The sequence below is a fragment of the Xyrauchen texanus genome, chromosome 22 (assembly GCF_025860055.1).
Source record: "Xyrauchen texanus isolate HMW12.3.18 chromosome 22, RBS_HiC_50CHRs, whole genome shotgun sequence".
In the NCBI taxonomy this organism is placed as follows: domain Eukaryota; kingdom Metazoa; phylum Chordata; class Actinopteri; order Cypriniformes; family Catostomidae; genus Xyrauchen; species Xyrauchen texanus.
In genome coordinates, this window is record NC_068297.1 from 33,060,828 (window position 1) to 33,087,329 (window position 26,502).

General features: G+C 36.8%; 1 protein-coding gene across 1 annotated transcript in view; it reads left to right on the forward strand.

The window, feature by feature from the left end:
- The window catches only part of LOC127662397 (ALK tyrosine kinase receptor-like), a 643,215-nt gene that overhangs the window by 503,658 nt on the left and 113,055 nt on the right, over positions 1–26,502 (forward strand). The window contains exon 5 of the mRNA XM_052153544.1: positions 8,733–8,860. Within this exon, the coding sequence (XP_052009504.1) occupies positions 8,733–8,860 (128 nt within the window). The remainder of the gene's footprint in view (positions 1–8,732; positions 8,861–26,502) is intronic.

Here is a 26,502-nt window from a genome sequence, read left to right on the forward strand (position 1 = left end):
ATTCCGCAATGTCCGTATGCTCACGTGAAAACAAACTCAAAGGTCAGAGCCAGTGGTCCAGAGCTCCTCAATGGACTGCTGAGATATATATATATATATATATATAGTTATAATGCTAATAATAATTAAAAAAAATTATCAGCTGCCATGCCTATTGCTCACGTTAATAACCTTGCATGATATATTTTTATTTTGAGCTGGTTTATGTCTCAAAGGACAATTGATTAATTAGATCAAAATGTTTAATTGAGGTGCTACGGAGAGGCCCTGATGTTTATCACAGCATTGAAGGAGAGGGGATCAAGAAGGTATTTTGCCTCTTTATCTCACCCTGTTTTCCATAATAATCATCTTCAGAATTCATTAGCACAGGAGATGAATACAATAATTGGAGTGCTTGCTATTTCAGCAGGTTGTGATTATCCCAATACATGTCCCGAGTAGCATGAGAGGGTCAGTAATATGTGAGTGTGGTGAATTATAATTGTGACCCTAAAATCTCGCCCTGTATTATTAACAGTTATAAACAATTTCATACCTTGAGGGCCACTGTAAACAACATGCCCCCCCCCCCCCCCATCTCTCTCTCTATCTCTCATGAATGCAAAAATGAAGATGTCATAGCAGGTTTTTTTCTTTAAAAGGGGATACAAAAATGTTGCTAGCATCACACTCAACCATTTGAGCTATAGGAACACTATAAATAATAAACTGAATTTAGCGAACTGTACTCATAGACTCACATTACTATACCTACATACAGAGTTTATATTACATACAGATATTTGTATGTGTCTGTTGTAATTTACGCCATTTTCCTCATGAATGAACAGTAGAGGTGCTACAACAAAAGTCTTTAATTCACTTTCACACACATTGCGAATAAAATGGCATATTGTCATCAGTGTTGCCATAGTTACTTTGAAAAAGTAACTTAGTTACTTTACTGATTACTTGATTTGAAAAGTAACTAAGTTAGATTACAAGTTACTTTACATTCAGCAGCTGCCGACAACACCCCCGCCGCCTTAACATAAAAATGACAACCTGTTTTGCCAACACTCACTTTATTGGAAGTGCATTTTTAACAGTAATGTCAACAATGTATCTCCTGACATTTTAAGTTGAACTTAAAAACTATTTCCTGAAAAAATACTTGTTTATAAAAAATAAAATAAAGACAGCTGTCCATCACTTTCAGCTGACAGATCTAAAAAAGTGACATCATCATCATCATCATCTGTGGGGGTGGACTCGCCCTCCTCCGTCCATCATCGGACTCTGTGACAGGCTGATAAACTTTAAACGCCTTGACAAAGTTGGATCCATTATCAGTCACTGTTGCAACTACTTTGTTGAGTAGTCCATATGAAGAGTGAATGTTTTCAATTTCTGCACAAATAACATCATACGTGTGTCTACGGCGAATTCTCCTACATGCCAATGCAGCCTTGTTGCACTCTAATGTGGATCTACTGATCCAGTGGAGCATTCCTCCCATATAACTTCTGTTGTTAGCAGTCCAAATATCCGCGGTAGTTGACACAAAGTCGACCTCATTCAGCGCGGCCTTCAGATTTCTCTCCATCACTGCATACTCCTTCTCCATGTAAGAAGAAAAAGCTGTTCTGTGAGGCAGCTCGGCATTGAGAGTAGTTGGGATCTTGTTTATTATGGCATGAAACGAGGGCGAGTCAACCATGTTTAAGGGCTTTTTCCTCTACAACATACTGCCCGACCAACTTCTTCAACTCTCCACCACTTACTGGTTTTACACCGAAGTCCAGCTTTTGCTGTGGGTGGTGGGGGATCTCCTGCTCTCTGCTTCGCATCACCTGGTGGGACTTGCTCTGTAAGTTTGACTGTGCAGTGCTGCGACTCCAAATGTTTATTCAAATTTGACATAGTATTTTTGTAACTAGATAGCACTTTGTCGCCACCAGCACAGTGTACAACGAACCTAAATATTTCCATCTTTAGCTGACAGAAACTCAAAATAGTGACCGTATTTCCAGCTAGAAAACGTACATCTCTCTCCTCCCTCCATTGTTGTTTACGTTTGTGTCGCTGTGTGGTACACATGAACTGTCCTCATGCTGAAAACGTGACTCGTCGCATACGTGACTTCACTCCCCGAGACGCAAAAAGAAAGCAAATTATATATTTTTACTAAGGAAAATTACAAAAATAGTAACGCACAGTGACTTGGATAAGTAACTTTAATCTGATTACTGGTTTGGAAATAGTAACGCGTTAAATTACTCGTTACTGGAAAAAGTGGTCAGATTAGAGTAACACGTTACTAAGTAACGTGATACCGGCATCACTGATTGTCATAAACACTTCGCCATGCTCCTCACACAATGCTATCTAATAAAATCAAATACTTTTAATATAGCATGTGACTTGTCAATAGATTTTAACTTTTGCATTACATAACCAACAACATTTACAAATGTAATTACATCGCATGTCAGCTCATCTGATTTTGAATGGCTCTTTTCATTCAAAGGACATGGAAATTAGTCCTGAAGAGCCCGTGAGTGTAACCTGTCCTGTTAGACCCGCTCCAAGCAGGATTCAAACCAGCGTTAGCCGGCATGGGAGGCGGGTGCGCTAAGGTGGATGCTAAAGGCTACAGTCTCTAATGTCAGTCACTAGAGCACCAATTGAGGCCAGGTTAGTTAGGTTTACAAACACCACATAGCTATCACAAACCAGATGACTCCCATTATGATTCAACCCCTGAGCCAAAAATATCATAGAACCACCACAGAATTAAGTGGTTGATTTAGCAATTACGTTTTTCATCTCACATGTTTTATTACACTATCAGTTCAGTTTAAGTTTAAGGATTGGGTTAAGGAGGGATGTAGTTTTCGTTAATTTAAAACTTGATTTTAAATTAACCTTAAAAGCCTTACCTGTTTAGGAGAACATTTAACTGCCTTTCTACTTCACAGAGCAGACATTTCAACTCAGAACTTCCGCAAAATGTGTAATGGATCACAAAATATAATTTCTCAAATCAGGCTGAAATTTAGCTAGAAGCTAACGCAAACATGTAAACAGAAATATGTGAAAAAGCAGTCTGCTTCAAGATGCAATGTTATGATGTGGTAGTGTATCCCAAAACCAGCATTCTGTCTTAGTACATATTCAAAAGTACATATATTCCCACTACCAGGATATTCTTTTAGAGCATACTGTAGATAAAGTACAGTCTGTGAACTGGAACACACTTTTTATATACAGCTCACTGAGCATTTTATTAGGTACACATGTACAACTACTGTACTTATTAATGTGATTATCTAATCAGCCAATCATGTGGCAGCATTGCAATGCATAAAGTCACGCAGATACAGGTCAAGAGCATCGGTTAATGTTCACATCAACCATCAGAATGGGGAAAAAAGTGATCTCAGTGATTTAAACCATGGCATGATTGTTGGAGCCAGATGGGCTGGTTTGAGTATTTCTGTAACTGCTGATCACCTGGGATTTTCATGTACATCAGTCTCTAGTGTTTACACTGAATGGTGTCAAAACCAAGAAAACATCCAGTGAGCAGCAGTACTGCAGACAGAAACGCCTTGTTGATGAGAGAGGTCAACGGAGAACGGCCAGAATGGTTTGAGCTGACAGAAAGGATACGGTAACTCCGATAACCACTCTGTACAATTGTAGTGAGCAGAATAGCATCTCAGAATGCACAACACATCAAACCTTGAGGCTGATGGGCTACAACAGCAGAATACCACGTTGGGTTCCACTTCTGTCAGCCATGAACAGATAGCTGAAGCTGCAGTGGGCACAGGCTCACCAAAACTGGACAGTTGAAACATTAAATATGTAGCCTGGTCTGATGACTCTCGATTTCTGCTGAAGCACACAGATGGAAGGGTCAGAATTTGTTAGGAACAGCATGAACCCATGGACCCAGCCTGCCTTGTGTCATCAGTCCAGACTGGTGTCAGTGGCGTAATGGTGTGGAGAATGTTTTATTGGCACACTTTGAGTCTGTTAATACCAATCAATCATCAATTAAATGCCACAACTTATTTGAGCATTGTTGCTGACCATGTGCATCCTTTCATGGCCACAATTTACTCATTTTCTAATGGCTACTTCCAACATGATAATGCACCATGTCACACAGCAAAATTCTTCTCAGACTGGTTGTCTGAACATGACAATGAGTTCACTGTTCTTCAGTGGCCTTCCCAGTCACCCGATCTGAATCCAATAGTACAAATGTGGCAGAACGGGAGATTTGAAGCATAAACGTGCAGCTGACAAATCTGCAGAAATTGCATGATGCAATCATGTCAACGTGGACCATAATCTCAAAGGAACGTTTCGAACATCTTGTGGAAATCATGCCACAAAGACATGGAGTGAGTGTATCCTGTATGCCATCCTTTCAATATACATTAGTTAACATGAATAGAATTTTTATATTCTTTAACTTAGTATTCAACTACTTGAGAGTGGGTTTCCAAAGTAGATCTCTCTCTCTCTGTATATACTTTTTATCTCAGCATGCTCTTTGTGTTTTTTACTCAACTTTAGCATTTGCTCAGCTGGACAATACCATTTACTATGTGTAAGAGGAATAGTTGTGTCTGGTTGATTTGGCCATGCACTGCAGGACCTACTATATGTATCAACAGTGGGTCGGCGCAACCACATCGTCTTGTTTCAACGGTGTTGTGACTGTTATGTGAGTTTTTGCTTTGTTTTGTGTTGTTACTATTTTGTTGCTTTGATCCATTGGGGTTTTTTGCTATTTTTTTCGTATTCTGTGTTCGGCGGAGGAAGGTAGTCTAAATGTGTGCATGCATGTGTGAACCTGTGTGTGTGCGCGTGTGTGGAATCCATTAACAGTGAACATTTATAGCGTGTGTATGTGCTTAGGGAATTATCCAATTGTGAGTATATATTTGTTTTGTGTACGTAAAGTGAGTGGATGTGTAGGGTGATTTACCTAAAAGTGATTGTAGTTTTTTGTATTTTTTTTATGTAGATTATGTGATGTAAGTTAAATTTACTTTATACGTCTTTTACTTCTGTTTCTTTCTTTTATTGTTTTGGGTTATTTAATTGGTGTTTTTTTTTTTGTATAATTGAATTTGGTTGTAATTGTGAAATTGTCCTTTTTATGTGTTTGCTAGATGTCTTCTTGTCGATTGAGGCGTTGTTTGTTTGATTCTGTTGGGAGCCGGAGACCCAACTGGGAGGGAACGCTAACCGCTCTGGTATAATGGGTACCCTTGTTCGCTGAGTGTTGTGATTCTATTGTTCTGTTACCTGCACGCATGTACGTGGTGAAGTGAGTGCACAAGTGTACGTGTAAAGTTTATAGGGAAGTGGAAATTGAGTGGATTGTTATTTCTCCCTGCCATTGAATGTGTGCTCCTATGTGAATTATATTTGAATTTGTGTTATTTCTTTGTCTTTAATTGGTTCCAGACCTGTTTCTTATGTTGTTGACTTGTGTGGGGTTGGCATGTTTTAGATATTGTTAAACCTTTAAATAAAGAAGTATTATTATTTTTGTACATTCACTTCTCTACTGTATCATTGTGGGAATGGACCTGTGTGCCCTTATTGGGCTGTTATTTCCTTGGGTGAAAATCCCAGTGTGGCGTAGTTTGTGTTAACGTGGGTTCCAGGTGGCCATTAATTACTGGGAGATTTGGTATGGGCCCGCTTCTCCTGACGATGCCGGGAGACTTCGGTCCTTCATCTTTGTAACTTTAACATCATTAATAATAAACCCCCCTTCTGGCGCCATACTCAACCCTGCCTGTAACAATAGACCAGGAGGCAAATACTGTTATATCAGTACAGGGTTGTTGTGAATCCGTAATGACGGCCAGTAATGCAGAAATTGCCATGAGCATGTATGCTTTTGCTATCACTCAGTATATCGAATGACTACACTGTCCTATGGCATTAATATGTAGTTAAGATTATATCCTTTGTAACCATGCAGTACAGCCTAAAATAGTGCTGAATCTAAAATTATGCAAATGTTATGTATGCAAGTCACTATTCCACGCAGTTTAAGACTGTTTAACTAGATAGAAATTGATATTACAGTGATTCAACACTGTTTGTGTGAGAGCATATATATATATATATTAGGGCTATCAATCAATTAACATTTTTTATCAAATTAATTACATGGTGTCCCAATTAATTAATCGTAATTAATCGCATATACAAATATTTCCTGAGAAAGCCCCCTCATATAAATATAATTCAATATATAATGATGAAATAAGGATACATAGTTATCTTTAAATATTTGAAAAATATATATATATATATATATATATATACATATATATATATATATACATATATATATATATATATACATATATATACATATATATATATATATATGTCTTGAGATCTCTTAGTTCGGATTTGCACACCATCATGTGTTTTGAACGCAAGAACGTAACGCATGTCTGTGTTTTTCTGCTGCTCAAGGGTGTTTTTCTTCACTGTATAAACTGCGCATTGCCACACAGCTGAAGTTTCACTTACTGCCCTCTGGAGTAAACAGGTGGTACTACAAGCTGGCATTTCTCAGGAATCTTCATTATGACGGCCCGGCGGCATTGCGACTAATGGCGTTAATTTTTTTAACACATTATTTTTAGTCAAATTAATCGCACTGAATTAACACATTAAATCAACAGCCCTAATATATATATTTTCAGTCTTACATAAGCAATTTGAAATTGACATCAGAGAACATTAAAATTATCTTCCAAATGCAACCCTAATGATAATATATCATGCATTTGTAGACATTAATATGCATTATTCTAGATCTGCAAAACAACATTAGCAATGATGAAAGCCAGACAATTTGATGTCAAGGTAAATTCTAAATTCTCCTCACACTCAATCACATCTCTGAACATTTATCATTGGTGTACTGCAAAACCATTTTTTTATATACTGAGACCACAAGTGAAAAATATTCTATCTTGCATTATTTTCTAGTAAAATCTGTACAACTTATTTAACATGGGTAAAATAAACTTTTTATCAATATCAATAGTCTTATTATTTTTACATCATAACTAATATTTTCTTTATTTTTTATAACTTAAATCCTAAAATTTACATTTTATTTCCTATAATATAAGAATGAAAAAAAATCACAGATTTAAAAACACAATTTTTGTCATCATTTCCTCACTCTTTCCTTCTTTACTATATAGCCAAGTGGAGAAATTCAATGTAATTTAAATCTAGTCATAAATCGCCCCTTTAAAAACCGGAGTTTAGCGACACTGGAGTTTTGCTACACCTGCTTTCCGGAAACACGAGAACATACATTTTGCAAGAGAGCTTCAGGTTTTATTCATCGGTTGATCGTTCTTTGGGATGCATATGGATTTCATGTGTGGAGTTTGACCATGTTTTGGAGCAGATGCAAGTACTGGCCTCAACCGTATTTCGTTGGACCATATTACATTTTTGTACTATTATTTATATATATATATATATATATATACGCCCACTGTGTTTTTTTTTTTATTTTTATAAACAGCTGTCAGAATAAAACCCCAAAAGATATTTTTGTATCTATCCTGTGTTGTTCCTTTCCAACCCATCGCTACTATTGAAACACAATTAAAGAAGATTTTTAGCAGAAGGTCCAGGATGCTCTTTTCCATACAACAAATACAGATGATAATCAGGAACAGCTGTGGTTACTGTTCACCTTTTTACAATCATCTTTTATTTTCTTTCTTTCATTATTCTTTTTTCCAGAAAAGATGAGCTTGGACATTCTGCTGGATAACTGCTTTCTTCCACTCAAGAAAGAAAGTCATATCAGGCAGCAAAATATGAATTAATTTTTGGGTGAATTAATGTTTTAAACTATAATCACTCATACAAAGACAATAATCACTGGCTAATTTAAACCAAACCTTAAGGGAAATGTGTTAAAACCTGTATCTAAGTGTATCCAACTGCATCCTTTCTGCCTGATAGCTGCCTGTCTTCATTTCACTGTGATTGCTAGCTGTCTACATGTTTAATTAGAGAAGGCCACTTAGTCATGGGTCTTAACTCCTGTTGTTTGAGCATATTAGACTTCAATGCAAATCCCGCACTGAGATTAGAAACAACACAACAGGTTACTGGTCTAGGAGAAAGCAAAGAACAAGAGAGGGAGGAGAAATAGAGGGTGGAGAGTAAAATCATTGGTCACTGGTCCCTAGCAAATTGAAATCCGAGCAATTTGCTTAATAAAATTACATAGATAATTTACTTTCTTTATGAGAGGTGGAGGTTAGTTAAATACGCACAAACCCACAAAGCAACCACGCATCCCTGCATACTTTCACAGGCATCATCCCTGGAGACGACATCTCTAAACACACATATACAACAAAACAAGTGCCTGGTCCACAGTACCTGAATTTTGGTGAAAGAGCTTGAATATCCCTGGAAATATTAGGGATGTGTGATTCGACAACAGAGGATGACCCCAAAATGGCAGAGGGTGCTGGTTTTGCATCAGTTGGCCAGACACCTCCCTCTGTTAGCTCTCCAGAGACTGTAGAACTGAACCAAATTGGGGAAGGTCTCCCAGGGGCTACCCTAACTTCTAACAGCCCACTGCGGGCATTGCACCGGCCCTGCTGTCTGGTTCTGGTGCTGATCCTGCTGGTTTTCTCTCTCCTTTTCAGCTGGGCAGTGGTTCATCTCAACTTAGGGGCTCGGAACAAACCCTTCAGGATTTCTTCCAGCTACAACCAGCCTGGTGAAATGGAAACAGCGAACTATGATCCCTGCTTCACAACAAACTGCTCTATAGGTGAGTGTTTCACTTCTTGGAAATGTTTCTTCTCAAAATATGTCTAATAATCTAATCATGGTCCTCGAGCTTTCAACTGAACCAAATCTAGATGGGGCAACACTTGAGTCATCAGGTATATACTGCCACAAGAAATTAGAAAGTTACAGTAACTGATTAAAAGAGGTTGATTTGATATGTCTGTGAAAGTTTGGATTTTCCATCACAGGCCTTTTTGTACTCAAGAGCTACAGTAAAGCAGATTTAAAAAGAATCATGTTCAAGTGTCTTTTTAAAAACAGGTTCAAAATCGACTCAAAACAGCTTATGCTTGATTCATGCTTTGTTAGTTTTGTTGTGCTTTGCTTCTAGCGAGACTTTTCTGCTGTGGTACAGTATATTGGTTCTTAGCAGTTCTTGGCTCCAAATTCAAGAACAGCCAAACCAAGTTATTGTCTCAACTGGGACTATATATTGTGTGATTGACAAAATAGTTTAGATTATGTAAGTCAAATTATTTTAAGACTGAAATGAAATCAAATAGCTGCCCTTTTGTAGCACTGCAAATCTTTGAACAATCATATTCGATGTATTTTATTTCAATATGTTTTTCATATTCTCAAACTCTGAGCAACTGACTTTTGCCACTTCCTCATTTGAACTGCAACATTTACCATACAGTACTTGTGCTTTTTAAACTAACAGCAGCAACTTTATTTATTTTTTTCTTGCTCCTTTTTTTTTTTTCATTTTCCCTATTTTCTGCTCTGTGTTTCCTGATTCAATAACTGGCAGGGAAATTGGCCATGTCTGACCACAGGGAAAATAATGCTGCTTGTCATGCAAATACAGAGGCAGACAAACTTCTAATTGTTTTAGGGTTGTGTAGCTCAGTAGCTTGGTTTCTTATGTCTGCCCAAACAAATCCCTCTGGGGTCACCAGGAGACAGGCTGTTCCCTTCTTGAAGCATGGCATGTTCCTCTGTTCTTGCTGTCCAATGCACTGTTCACTCCATGTCTAATCCACCTCATTCGCCATACAGATATTAGCAGATTGACATGCTTTACAGGGTATCTTGTCTTCCTGAAACACCTGTCACTACAGTTTGAATTACATGCCACCCGTAAAGGTTCTAATGTGCCATTCTGATTTTCAAAGCTGAGATTTGTGTGTGCTACTGTGAGGGAGATGTGCTCGATAAGGCTTGAAATTCCCTTTTAATGACTTAAACTAATTGCTGTAATCAAAAGAGTTCTACACATGACTTAACACATTTACACAGTTTTTGACCCTGGGATATTGAGATTTTTACATTTTTTTAAGAAAATGTAGCATTTTATTGTGCTAGCATGGTTGCCTGGATATTTTGGATTGTTTAGTGTGAATTGCTGGGTGGTTGCTAAACTATTCTTCGTTTTTGTGGATGCTTCCTAACCCAAATCAAATAAGCCCATCACCAAGTCTCTGTGATACTCTGGACACTTTGGCTCGCATATACAGTGTATATATATATATATATATATATATATATATATATATATATATATATATATATATATGTGTGTGTGTTTATTGTTTGTTTGTTTGGATTGATTGAATGATTGATTGATTGATTTAGCCATATACTTTTGTCCAACAGGCAAAAACTTTGTGTCCATTTGCTAGTTTAAAAACAAATTAAAAAGTAATCGTTTTTCGTAGTTTTTACTTTTGTTATGTTTTGTTAAAAGTAAAGTACTAGTTAGATCAAGACGATCTTTTGTTTTTAGTACAATACTCTGCAGTTGCTAGGGTGTTCTGAGTGGTTGCTATGGTGTTGGTAGTTGTTTGATACGTTCTGGGTTGCTTACTTGCCCAAGTCAAAGGAGCCCACCTCCAAGTATCTATGATATTCTGGTGTCGAGATATGGGTTTCATCGTATTTGTAAGTCTATGGAATTTCACCAGGTGAAAATTATAAGTCCATTTGCTTAGAAAAGTAATAGCTCACCTATACTCAACAAGCCACACAATTTGAGGTATCATTCATGCTTGAAGCACAAACGGTGCAAGACGAGTTATGCTCTGAAATGTAATACATGGTAAAGGGTCTTTTTATACTCCTAACCAACAGTATGAGCAATAGTGATGCTTGCCTTAGCAATAAAGAGAAAAGTGAGATTTTTTTCTGGTTATTTTGTATCTACACCGCTCATGGTGCACGTCTTCAGCAACCGTCTCATTTTTGCTTTCATATGTACCTTATCTCAGCAGAGCTGCATTGAGAGCTGCCATCACCTAGACAATGCGTAGGTGTAGATCATCCAATCATAAAATGTTAACACACTCCCTATTTTTTTCTGTCTGAGTCATCTGCTTTCTGCGCCCTCCAGCAAACCTGATTTTGATTACACCACTATCATAAAAATGTGCCTGGCAGTTCTGCAGCAGTTTGATGAGGTCCATTTATATTCTTTGAGTTATCCTCTCCTTTTTCAGAAGAACAGCGTACTGTGAGCGGCCACCGCAGTGCCTTGCTGTGAGCGAAAAGTGAAGGTGTTCAATTTCCCATAGTCTCTCACTGGGAGTCAAATGACTTCAGTGAAAGTGTCCCTAGGTTCTTTTTACAATTTTCTTATAAATGATCTTTCGCTAATTAACACGTTTATATGTGCTGAGGTGTGAATCAGACGATAGCAAAATCCAGTTTACAGGTTTCAAAGAGGAATGTACCTTCAATTATTTGTATGGGTAGACTAGATAAAGCAACCATGTCCCAGAGTAAGACAGTAATACCATTTTGGTAACACTTTAGAATACGGTTTTATATTTAATAGATGACAATGCAGGAATTAAAGCAGGGCAAATGAGTAGTACTACATTAATACTTCAGTCACTACTGTTAACTAATATAGAAACACAATTAACTAATCAGTAAGTAATAGTGATCTGATGACTGTGGTAGTTCGCTGTTAGCTAATCAATGTTTACAGAAATGTATTTGCCTCACTGAGAACTACTAACTAAAAGTAAATAATTCTAACAACTTAATAATTACTCAATTATTTGCTCAAAATCCAGTGTCTAAAATGTGAACAATTATACTTTTATCGTCAACATGTAATTGCATCATCAGAGATGCATATGCATCATAACCGTTATCAGTTATGAATGTGACACCACTCGACAGTGCCTAGTATCATGAATAGTCAGCTTACCTTAAATAAAGAGATGTTGCGCTGTATGTGTCAATGTTGGGGAGTACCTAGCTACAATTAGCGGGACTACTAACTTAACTACATTGTTCAGTAGCTTGACAGTAGCTCAGCTACTTTTAAAACAGAGTAGCTTATCGTAGCCAACTACTTTTTTTCAGCAAGTAGCGCGGTGTAGCTTGACCAAATGTTACATCATGTTTTGGTCAGATTACAGCTAATATCCTTCTTTATTGCATAGAAACCAAACTTCTACCTACAAAACATCTGACGATCTGGCAGCGTATTGCAGCTACTGCTCAGAATGTGGCAGCATCGTTCTTCTTCTTCTTTTGTAACAACATATCACAAACTAAAATAGAGCATTACCGCCATCTACTGGCAGTTTATTATGGCTCACTTGTATAAGATGAAACTGTCTGATGGTGATGTAGTGTGACCAACCACAATTTGTTTACTTTTACAAGACATAACCATTGATAAAAGAACACCATTCTATTCTATGAAACAGAGAATGTTTCCGACAATTTGTTGTTAATAGACAACATGACATCTTATATACCTATACTTTTTTTTAAATAAAATCAATTTATAAGTTTTTATTCACATTTTGTTTCTCATTTGCTGTGCATTATTGGGAGCACAAAGAGAAATAATTACTATCATGCATAACAATTTTATTTATGAATTTATTAGCATTTAATTAACTATTAATTTGAATGTAAAATAAATAATTTATTATGGCTTGTATTTGACATGTCTAGATGTATTTTTGTTCATGTTTTGTTTTCATGTCTTTTATTTTGGAATTCTAGTTCCTGTTTCACGTCATGGGATTTAATGTTTTCTTCCATGTTCATATGTCTTGTTTTCATTGGTTTATTGTCTTACCAGTTCTAGTTTGTCATTGGTTTAAGGTTATTAGTCTTGTTATCTTGTTTATAGTCTGTTTGTTGGTTTTCTTGTTATTGTTTTACCCAATGTCTGTGCATTTAAGCCCTCATGTTTGCCTTTGTCTTTTGTCAAGTAATGATAAATGTACTTTGTTTGCCAAGTCTAGTTTATGTCTGGTTCATGTTTTCACGTTGGATTTACATTTTTTGGTTTGCACTATTGCAAATAAACTGCAAATAGGTTCTTCATCTTCAAATCTTTGTCATTTCCAGTGTCATTGTTACAGTATTATTATGAGACAATCTGTTATAGGGTGACCCAGAGCCATATAGAGAGAGAGTTGCGACAACTCCATTGACTCCAATGGAACGTTTTTTTTACAGCAATGGTGGCTCGTGGAGCCTCTCAATAGTTCCCGGAAGTAGCAGCAAACACATGCCGCGCCGTAGAGATGCAGCAGAACAAACCGTTTGCGACGCACTATGCAACGACAACATGAAAGAAAGGACACATACAAAATGCTTGGCATGCTATTTAATTTATTAGAAATTTATTCATGAATTGCTGTAAATAGTTGTTGCATTTATTTGAATAAAAATACAAAAAAAAAGTAATATCGTAATATATTATTTCAATTTAAAATAACTGTTTTCTATTTTAATGTATTTAAAATGTAATTTACTCCTGTGATGCCAAGCTGAATTTTCAGCCTCATTACTTTTGAACGGCAGTTTATATACGAGTATGCTTAAGTTGTTTTAAATATATTGTGTATATGAATAAGTATTGTAAGAATTATACATTAGATATATAATATTTATAATACATAAATAATTATATTACTATATATAGAATTGTAAACAATAAGCTTCATTTCACTAAATTTTACATTTACGTAACTGCTGCTAATAGTTAATAGCTCATTGACCCATTGTGCAGTGCGAGCTGGAAATCACCTGTCACCAGCCTGTCTCTGTACTATCTGAAAAGTCATAAATATGACATTAGTTACCATGAGATTAGTGAAAACAATGAACATGAGGTAACATAAAAAGGCAACAGAAACCCTAGCCTGAAATAAGTTGAGGCACATCCTCAAATATTAGCTGATTTGATCTTTAAAAAAACAACATCGCTGTAACAACATACTCATGCTACATACATATGTCGGTGTGTTACATAAATATATAAAATAAATGCATTTATTGACTTCTAATTACCAGAAATCGCAGTTCTGTCACGCTACTCTAACAGTTTGAAATGCCCGCCAAAGCACTTCCTGGAACTATCTGAAGTCCACGTGAATCACGTGACGATCAAGCATTTAGAACTTCTGTTGTCGCAACTCTCTCTCTATATGGCTCTGGGGTGACCAAATGACCTGAACATATCATCTGGCCGGGATTTCAAAATTGCCGAAAATATCCAGGATATTTTTGTAGAAGAACAAAAAAATTGCCTCACAGCCAGCCTGCGTATCCTCTGGAGCCCCCCGAGCTCGATGAGCTCGCCGCTGCATCGGCCGGTTCTGACGAGTATAGAGGACGCCTCCACCGGACCTCCTCCTCAGTCACTAACCTGCCCCCTGCCGGGTGTGCGGAGCAAGGTAAGTGCTTCGGGTCTTTTCTCAGCACCAGTTTGGTGGTCAAGCACCGTGTGATGGTCACCCCCGCCTGCCGCCAAACATTCAAACCCTGGACAGACCTCTGCTTTCTGCGTGCAGGAGTTCCCTTGCAGCATGTGTCCCAACACGTCCTGGTCAACCGACCCCTCCAAATTGGGTTGGGGCGCCGTGTGCAATGGGCACGCAGCAGCGGGCAGATGGAAAGGGGCCCCGCTGCGCTGGCACATCAACTGCCTAGAGTTGTTGAGTGTATTCTTTGCCCTGCGGAGGTTTCTCCCGCTGGTTCAGGGCAAACATGTCTTGATCAGATCAGACAGCACCACCGCGGTAGCGTACAAGGCGGCGTACATGCCCGACTCAAGTCGCTGCGCGCCACTCACATCCCCGGCAAACTCAGTGTGGTGGCTGACGCGCTATGGAGAGTGCCTCGCGTCTTCTTTGGGCCCCCCGGTCGCCGTGTCTATAGCAACTCCTCCCTCCGAAGAGGCGGGATCTACCACCACGCCACATCCCACATGTGACCTAAAAGCCCATGTGGTATATGTCACCACTCTTAACTCCCCCTCTCTGGGCAGGTGTGGTCTCCGCAGGGTCTTTTCCCCCTGAAAGAATAGGAAACTGTGTAAGACCCCCTTCCCCGATGCGAGAAACATAGAGAGAAAAGAGGCCCGGCTAGGCTCGGCCCCTTCGGCCCCGTTGCTTTGTTCCCCTGTCTAGGGTAACTATAAGGATTCTGATGACTTTATGGGGCATTAAGGGACGGGTACGTGCAGTCTGATACAACTGGTCGTTTTGGCACGTCAAGTACCTGTGTCAGCAGTACACGTACACGGCTCAGCGCATGGTGTGATTTAAATCGGACCCTTAGTGTCGCTTCTTCGACATAACGGCAACTTCTCATTGGCCATTTTTCATAGATCAGAGGTATATTCGGCACTCAAGAGCTTCTTCGACACAACGTCTCGTTCCCTCCATCAGGGAATGGAGGTTACATCCGTAACCTAGACATTCTCTACTTACTAAGCAGAGTTCCCCAAGCAAAGCTCACTCCAAAAACATATGTTCCTTTTGATTTTTACAAACAAGTATGCCAGACAAGCATGCTGAACATTTATTATTGTGACATTTTAATAGCTGCAAAATGAAAGGATAATATCACAAATACTTTGCCAGCTTTTTAAATTATCTAAAGCATATTGCACACAAAATAGGCACTTGCCAAAACCGCATGCTCCAAACAGATTGTTTATTTAAACGCAACTTCTACAAATCTGGGTGCACAAGGTTTTACCAGTCTGCCTGAAAACAAAGTCTTTTTTGTTTTTTTTAAAGGTAGTGGGCTGCTATGATGACACTTGAGAGCAAGACATACTTTACGTATTGGTCAGATGGCCCCTTGCTGTCTAATTGGGTGGTTCTTGGCCAAAATAAGCAATTGAGTGGACCAGACTATCAAAAGTCTGGCTATGCGAGACAAAGGGCAACATGACAACTCTATTGATTATGGCCCCTATAATCTTGAGGCAGTACTGGATGTTATTAAATTCAAGGTGATTTATAGAAACGTTGGCATTTAAGAGGGCCACTGCATAGAGAGGTCCAAAGACAAAGGCAATAAACTCTTTAAATATAAATATAAAACTTCTAATGGTCAATTAACACCAGCCATAACAGCAAACTGCGGTCAACATTCAGTGTAAAACCTTTGTTTACACAGAAACAGTTCATTATCTCCTTATACTGTAACTCAATATAATCTTAATTTAAAAGCGATGGCTGCTTTGCGAATGATGGATTACACGTGATACCATCACCTTCATAATTCATTATCAACATCTGAACAGCATTATCACCAGATTCGGGCAAAATTTAGAATAACCCCCTCTTTAATTGTTAGAATTTGAATTGGCTGAATTGAATTCCGTTTCTTAAGAGCGTTGAATTAGAATTGAATAAGAATGACAGGGAGTGGAATTAAATCAATTGAATTCAAATCAATTCAACAAGGACACAGAACAGAGGGATTACATTTGTCCAACACAACAGCATGATGTTTGTGACAAAACTACATTATTAATTTTCACTTATTATGCCTATTTAATCATAGGTAAACTTATTTTTTTCCTTAACTGATTAATATATTGACAATTAAGTGTTTTTCCATACTGGAGAAAAACAAAACAAAAATTACCTACAAATGTGCTTCATGTGGTAACATCTACAGGACATTAACCAGTTTGGTTTAAGTCCAAAAATATTATTTTTTTAAGTAAAACATATTATTAAATCAACTGATTTCAACTAATGTATATGGAAATAACCCAAATTTTATATATGGTAACCTATTTCCTGTAAATAGAAAAATTAACTTGAAAATAAAAACTAAACTTACAAAGTTTATATTTATTTACAGTAAATTTCATTCAATTTAATTGAGCTTTCTTAATTACACATCCTGCTTGCTACTGAAATTGAATTGGCATTCTCCATTCAATTTTGAATGGTGCACAAACACAGCCCTGTTCAGCACTAACCTTGCCTCTACTTCTGATAGATGTAGACCTTAAGGTCTTTCCTTAAATAAAATCAATAACATCATATGATTCTTTCAAACACAGCTTGACCATCCATCCCCTGGGCAAGACCCCTCAAGAATATCCTTTTTGCACCCTTGAGCATGCATCCCCCAGTGCAAGATAGTCTAACTACAGAACCACTTAGCATCGTCCCCATTCGATGTTCCCTGGGAATCGTGTTCTCGCTTCTCTCCCACTCATGGTACAGCTGATTTAACTCACTCGGTCACTCAGGTCTAAATGATTGATGGCTGGGGGAAAGACTTGGGGTGCCTCATGCAGCAAGCTTCACCATGTCAGACCCTGAAAACAGCTTGTTTTAATGGGGAAGGGTATAGAATAGGAAACATGAGGTTGCTAGTTTAAAACTTCATGGAGCCCAGTCGCTCTAACAAATGAATGAATTGCATGCAGTCTGTTTTCTTGAATGGCTGATGACAAAATTCAATATTCATGTTGTTGCTTTCTAGAATTTTAGTTGCATGATGAAAAGAGGACCACATGTTGCCTGTTGAGACAGTAATAATTGATAATCTGAGATGTTTTGCCCCTTTCTAAATTATAAAATCCCTAGTATGTACTGTATGTATTCTGCATGATTTTCTAAAGAAAATGTGGTAACACTTTAGAATACTTTTTCATAACTGTGCAGGAATTAAAGCAGGACAAATGAGTAGTACTACATAAACACTACTTCAGTCACTACTATTAACTAATATAGAAACACAATTAACTAATCAGTAAGTAATAGTGATCTGATGACTGTGGTAGTTCACTGTTAGCTAATCAATATTTACAGAAATGTATTTGCCTATGAGTAAATAAAAATAACTACTAATTAGGTACTCATCACAACATTAACTGCTCAAAATCCAGTGTCTAAAATGTGAACAATTATACTTTTATTGTCAACATGTAATTGCATCATCAGTGATGCATATGCATCATAACCGTTATCAGTTTTGAATGTAACACCAGTCACCAGTGCTTAGTATCATGACTAGTCAGCTTACCTTAAATAAAGGGATGTTGCGCTGTATGTCCAAACTCTGTATTATTTGGAGTATCTCTTGTAATCATTAATGAATAACTTGTGCATTTTACATCATACATAATGAGTTCTTCTTAATAGTTACTTAGAATAGAACATTTAAAATCTTCGTTAACCCTAAGTAATGAGTCAAGTCTTACCACATCCATATGAAGGAATTACTAATGAGCTGAAACAGTATTATTACGTGAAAATCATGGTAATTCACTATTAGTTAATGAGATATTATTGAGTTATTCCTTATGAGTTAATGGTTATCTTGAACAGGATTATAAAGTAAAAACATATTTTAAACCATTAATAGTAACTGAAGTGTTACCTGTCAGTTAATATTGAATGCTCATTTATTTTGGTTTTCCATTTTATTAATGTATTCAGATACACACATACAAATCAGTTACATAAACATTCACATGGATTCAAAAAATATTCTTGTGACATGAAATTTCACAATAATAAATGACCATATACTGCATAATAAAAACATTCCCGATGTACAATAAATTTGATCAAACCTAGAGCAGGATATAATGCCATCAAAGGCTTGTGCTCACAGTTGCAGTAGTGAATGAGTGCCAGTGAACTTAAATAAGCTTAATACACATCGATAAAATTTCATTAACACTTTAGTTTAGGGATCAGAAATTAGACTGTAATTCATGACTATTAATTGCACTTGGAAGTGACTAGTTATGGACTTGTTTGGCATTATAAATGGTTTATTAAGCCTTTATTGGCCGCTATATGGCCCCTTTAAATGTGTTATATTAATACATTTCTTAGCTAAAAACAAAATATATCAATAGCTAAGATGATGCAAAATACATCCTTTATAGGTTCTCTGTCCTCTGTGTGAATGTGTAGCTTATAAGTATAATATATTTGTAGAATGCATATAGTATTTCAACAAAGCAAGGAAGGTTAGCGTTACGTTTAGAGCTAGAGGTTGGTGTAGGGAGTTTGTGGGACTCTAAATAAACACAATAAACATGCTGCAGGGATGCCCATCTAGTGAGTGGTAGCATTTAATTAGTGTCCAAATAGCATGTAACACTATTTGGCCTTAATGCAAAGAGGATACTTTTGTTGCTATTTACACTAAGCATCAAAAGTCTCTGCCCACTATATTTATTTTATACTTACAGTATAAGTTGCACATGCACATAGTGTAATTAGTCATTAATTACTGTGTCATTTCTGATCCCTAAAATAAAGTGTTACCATAATATTCACAATCGACATTAAAAGCAAAACATTACAATGTAAAATAAAGTTAAAGTGTCAGAAAGCAAGTGCACTGATATTTAAAAGACTTAACCAGAAAACTGTGTTGCTTCAAGGCCGATTCCACCTGTCTGTGTACTTCAGCCCTGAACAGTTAATCCACTCAACAGTCTTTCAGAAATTCTTTTGAGTACTCATAAAATGATGTATTAAATGCTTACATGTGTTTATTTGCTCATGGAGATGCTCAGAAGCAGCAGATCAAGCAGAACTTCATCTTCATCAGGTTTTAACCCCGCCCACCTCTTCAGCTCCAGCATTGATATCACAAAGCCTGATTGGATTAGAGGCTTGATGGAGATGTAGTTTTACAGATTATGTTACATACATTAAGTTATTGAAATACAGAAAAATGCAATTAATGTGAAAATGACTTAAATACAGCTCTCATGTGATAAACATTATTATGTTAAAAAAATTATTTTATATAATTAATATAAAATAAAAAAAGTATTATATTAATAAATATATAATTTTTGAAACATAAATATGTTTATCACATGAGAGCTGTATTTAAGTCATTTATGTAAGGCTACCGGCACTCGTTCACAGCTACAATTGTGAGCACAAGCCTTTAATGGCATTGTATCCTGCTCAAGGTTTGATAAATATTTTACATCAGAAAAGTGTTTATTATACAGTATATGGTCAATGAATTTCATGTCACAAGAATATGTTTTGAATCTGTGTGAATGTTTATGTAACTGATTTGTATGTGAATATATTAATAAAATGTAGATCCAAAATAACTGAGCATTCACTATTAAGTGTTCACAGTGACATAAATTTGCATCAACATAGTGACAAAGTGAGAGTTCAACATTATGCAAATGAGCATTGATGCCATGTTGGAATGCAGAGATTGGATCCCACATGGTTTGCTGCCTGATAGAGCTACAGCCAAGTCAGAACGCCTGTTAGAGTCCATCAACTTGGTGAACACAATTAATTAAATTACTGACCATGTGAACGTCCCTTTACTTTTACATTTTGTTTGTTTGTTTCATTCCATATTTAACCATTTATTGTGTTACATTTACCATAATGTAGTTATTTAGTGACGTAAAAGTAAAAAAAAGGAAAAGAAAAGAAAAAGCAACTTTATTTAGCAAATAATAGAGCCATCTAGATCTTAGTGCTCTCTTGCCTTAGATCTTCCACAGAGATATTTAGAACACACACACACCCACACACACAGACATTATGATTATAATTATAATTTTCATTCTGAATGATTCATCAGTGCATCTATTGCCATTGCCTCATCTGGATTAATCAGTTATGTTGTAGCCTATCCCTCATTTGTATGTTGCTTTAGATAAATGCATCTGCTAAATGAATTAATGTAAATATCAAATGTAATATATGCTATTCCATTTAAAAAACAAATGCTGCTTTGTGACATCTTTATTCAAAATGTAAACACTTGTTCTTCAAGGACTAACATGACTCACAGGCTAAGCAGGGGAAGCCAATTTTTAGATTGTAATCCTTGCGATGATGGACTGGCGACCTGTCCAGGGTGTCCCCCGCCTTTCGCCCAATGTTAGCTGGGATAGGCTCCAGCCCCCCGCGACCCTGTACACAGGATAAGCGGTTGACGATGGATGGATGGATGGATGAATCCTTGCGATGTCCTAACACATTACAGTTTATTTATGTCACATACTATTTTAAGAACAAGAGAAGCCACATATTTAACATAGTATACAGTTCAAACATATTCTAATACAGTTGCATATACCATGAATGCAGTTTATAGAAATCTATTGTAACCCAATATGAATGGCAACCATTATGGTGGAATTTTGTAGTGCGTTTTTGTACTTTTTATTTTAATTTAATTTTTTTCTGGAGTCTCTTTCCCAATCCTCTTTGAAAGTCAGTAGTTGAGCTTTAATATGACCGTCCAGTTTTGCCAAGCATGAAGGAAACATCAAGGAACCTGGTCACCATAACCAAGACCCGGTGCCTATACGACATCAGCGAGGAGACAAGGCTTCCCTCCAATCTCTCTCGGACAGCCTTTGATACAAAGACACGTCCAGTTCTCTGTGATACATACCTCCAGTTTGGCCTCTCTCAACTTGCTCTAGAACATGAGACAAATATGTTAGATGTCCCAGATCCTGAGAATGTACATCATCAGTGTTTAAGCAGCTGAAAGGGTGCATAGTTGTAAAGTCAGGAAAAAACTCTTCAAAGAGATAGCTATTTCTGTGGATTTCTGAAAGGTATTGAAGGTGTGTTTAATATAGACCATCTTGAATGAAGGTAGTATGGGGGCTCTAATTTGCCATTTATTTTATGAAAAAGACAGATCCTTTCAATTAAATTCACAGTTTTCATTGAGATTGGGCAGGTGTTGATTACTGATACTCTCCTTTGATATAAATTGTAACAGATTGATTAATGTAACTTCAGGTACATCAAAGAGCAGACATTAGAATCTTCAATTTCTCCATCTCTCTTGAGCAGCATTTAAAATGCACACTGTCTGAAAGAGTCCTGAAAAATAATACTCAAGTAAAAGTACTGTTACTTCTTAAAAAATGTAGTTTGATTACAGTAAAAGTACCTGTCCTCTAAACTACTCAAGTAAGAGTAAAAAAGTAGCTCATTTAAAAGTACTCATGAGTAGTGAGTATTGAGCACTGAGTTGTGAAATCTATGCCCCATTGAAATTAAAACTGTATTCTGAAAATTCAAAATGTAGCACACATACTGTGGAGTGGGACGTGGTCATGTGTCTGTCACTGGGGAGAGAGGAAGCGGTAAGGGCCATCACCTGGTGATTAATGATGCGTAACACCTGTTTCTCGTTACAGTGACAGCGGAGATGGGCTTGAAAAGGCCACCAAGAACGCCAGTGAGGGAGAGAGAATTGCGTGAAGCTGAAAAGCCACTTCTGTATCTGTAAAGTCTGTTTAGTGTTTGTGGAGCTGAAAAGCCTGCTCTTTGTTTATTACGCTGAAAAGCCTATGCTTAGTCTGTGAAGCTGAACGCTTGAATAAAAGCTTATTTAAATGGACTGCCATCCCGCTTCCCGCTTCCCACTTCCTTCCTGTTGGAATCCTTACATTTACATTCCCTTTTATGGCTGTTTGCCAGAAAGAATAAAAATTGTAGGTATTTTATAGGTGTTTGTGACTGACAACTTTTTAAATACATCACTTATCTGATGATACTGTAAACTACATGAATCTGATGAAAAAATTAAAATAAAAGGGCTACATTATTTTCAATACAATGATCCCCATTTTATATCATAATGTATGAAATAATTACATTAAAATCAGTTTATGTGTAATGTCTAAATTTCCCTTAATGCCAACAAAGAGAGTTACTGTTGCGCATAAAACAAAACAATGCAAGGAATGAAAAAAAAAACACTAAAAAAGCAGGGTCACTAGGTGCATTATGTCCTGCACAATAAAGGGGGTAGAGCATTTGTTTGGTACAGGGACCACATCGGGCTTCAAATGAATAATTCACACAAAAATTAAAATTCTCTCATCATTTACTCACCCTTATGCCATCCCGAATGTGTATGACTTTATTTCTTCAGCAGAACAAAAATTAAGATTTTTAGAAGAATATCTCAGCTCTTTTGGTCCATACAATGCAAGTGAATGGCTGCCAAAAAAATAACTCAAGTCAGCATAAAAGTAGCCTAATCCATGTGACTCCAGTGGTTTAATCCATGTTTTCAGAAAATATATGATAGGTTGGGTTAGAAACAGATCAATATTTTAGTACTTTTTGACTATAAATTCTCCTCCCTGCCCAAATCTCCACTTTATCTTTCACTTTCTTCTTTCGATTTGGTGATTCATATTGTTGTTCACGCGTATCGTCATCTATTGGGCAGGAAGAAATATTTCTAGCAAAAATGTATTTAAATATTGATATTTTTCCTCATACATACCTATCATATCCTCTCTTAAGACATGGATTAAACAACTGGAGTCTTATGGATTACTTTTGTGCTGCCTTTATTAGCTTTTTGGAGCATCAAATGTTTGGCATTGAATGGACCTTCTTAAGGTATGTCCATATTCTGGATATTCTTCTTAACATCTTAATTTGTGTTCTGCTGAAGAAAGTCAGTCATACACATCCAGGTAGATATAAGGGTGACTAAATGATAAGAACATTTTGGGGTAAACTATTTTTTAAGTAGCACGTGGGGGGGCCACATTGTACTCTTTTTGAGATACAGTGTTCCACATTCATTTAGTTCTTGTATCTTTTAAGCCCAGAAATAGTTGTGTTCTCTTTCTAATGCATGATGCACAATTTTCTGAAGTTTGTGACTGGTGAAATGTTCTGCCTGAAGTTAATACTTTTCTATCAGGCTTTAGAAAAAACTTGATAAAGGCTGAGCATAATTATAAAATATTTTATCATCTCTACGTTCCTGGTCATTTTTAATACAAATTAACACAATCTCTACATCAGGGGTCGATATTATTAAAAAACTAACAACATTATTTAAAGAATATTATTATTAAAAATGTCACTGTTTTATTACATTAATACTTTTAAAGCTACTCAAGTTATTCAGCCAAAAGCAGTGAGTGGTTATCTTGTTTCCTTGTTAATGTTGTTTGATTATTAGCCTATATATGACATAGCCTATTAGACAGGTACACTTCAAGTCCAACATTTTGATGCAAATATGATTTTTGTCCCATTGTTTTAAATTTAGTTTAGACATAAACGATGTTGTTTACATTAATGTTTCACAAAGATGGGCATTGGCGGAATTAGAAAGTGTATATGATTGTTTAGGCGAGTACCCGTGTTAGTGCTCAAACATTAGCGTCTGTCAATGAAACAGCACACAGCTACAGACGTCAGGAAATAAAAAGTCAATCTTTTATATGTCATCTTGATCAAGCAACCAGTGGTGGTCTTGCTATCCCGATCGATGTAATGATAACCCCTGTTCTAGATGTAGAACAGAGGCTCAAAGTTTGTCATCGGTATCGAGGACATCTCTCTCTCTCTCTCTCTCTCTCTCTTTCAGATAAAAATCAAGATTGTTTTATCGCCCAGCCCTATTGATAACAATGCCTTAATCTCTCACAGCAACCATATAACCTCTGTGATAGATAGTTAAATTACAGGCTACGTTATAAACACACAGAATCTAGAAAGCAGAAATATTAAATTTACCTCGATGTGTTTCTTCAAATTAGAGGCAGGATTAATGCTGATATCTGGCTTGAGCAAGTTAAACTCACATGACACAATCAGGCAATTGGCATTTTTCACAGCGAAAAGCCCTTTTAGGTGTGGCCGTGTTGTTCTTTTGTTTAACTGTGTTTGAGGCAGCCTCCAAATCCATAACAGTTGACGCCGATCTACAGCTGCCATCCGCCAAGTTTTTTACATATGATTTGATTTGATGGGAGTCACGAGACTCACACCAGCCAATCGTGTTGATAGATCAAAATTAAATCAGAACAAGGAAGTAGCGAACACAGATGGTGATAAAATAGCGCAGTAACAGTACAGTTACACCACTTAAAATTTACTCAAGTAAAAGTATACAATTTTTAAACTACTTAAAAAGTACAATTCTTGGGAAAAACTACTTAACTACAGTAACGTGAGTATTTGTAATGTGTTACTTTACACCCCTGGGTGTTACATACTGTACAGTGTGGCCTTCCTCGACTTGGTCTCTGAAGTAGGACTGCAATAGCAGATGTTCTGTGAATGTACAGTTTCAGGGTTCATCATTGGATTTTACTCAAAAATCTTACTTTTAGCTTGCTAGGGAAGAAAAGTCTATAGAGTTCCATGGATTTATGGTGGCATTGAAAATATGTTGACTTGTTAGCATACACCTTAACAATCATTCTTACATCACATTTAAAACAATTAGCAAGTCCTTAAAACACAACTAGCTGCTTTATTTACGTGCCAATTGTAATTTTATGTCACATTTGTTAAGTGTTGATTTTGGACTCTGTGTTTTAAAAGCACTGATATTGATTGGGAAGCACCTATTACATTTGCAAACTTATGTCGTGAATGTTTCTGGCCTTAGTAATGACACAATTTTGTTGCAGGTCAATAGCCAATCAGTTGCTCATTGAGCAGTTGGTGGGTATTCTAACAATCATGCTTTGGCTCTTTGTCTTAGATGAATACATACCACCTTTTACCAAATAAAAGCTTTGGTTTATCAGCTCACTTTGTCTTCCTCACTGGCTTGTCCCCTTCGTTTTGTCTCATCCTCTAACGCAGCAGCTCCAAAACCTCCCCAAAAATAGGAAAACAAAATGAACCAGTGATTTCATTGAATTCTTTTGCCCCTCAGGCACTGTGGAATAATCTAACAAAGACAAATGATGGCAGGGCTCTTCATCGGCCAATCAAGCATGACCCTAAACAGTTCATTGAGTTGCTAAATAGATGCCCCCCATGTCGTCTGTTGTCCTAAGGGAGGGCAGGGTGTAATCCAAGGGCATTAATTCTACAGCTCGCCTGCAAATCAGACACATTGACTTGGACTACTCAGAGTAACACCTGTGTGCTCACCTAACATTCTCCATTCATTCCCATGACTCTGTATGGAACCTCATGTCAAGGACTGAACATTGGGTTCTTTCTGATTGAGAATGAGAATACTTGAAGAAGAAAGTGCAGTTCACGAGTTCACATTTTCATATACTGCGATCATTCCATATAATTGAGTGAGATGAAAGTAAACAGATTTGTTCATGATGAAGGACTCACACTTGATACTCAAATTCAGCTTTAAATTACCAACTTAATTCACTATTTTCTAATTAATTAATGAATTTAGTAAATGTATATATTTTTAAATTGACAATAGAAGTGAACATGTGCTTCCTAAATGTTCATTTACAAATCCATTTTATCTGGTTATTGAGCAGGGGTATTCAATTAGGTTCCAAGAGGGCTCTAAATTTCCTATAGCAATTTAACTAAATTACTCTGTAATGTCCATCCTTAATTAATACGCAAACTTTGCTGATGTTGTGACTGAATGAAAATCAAC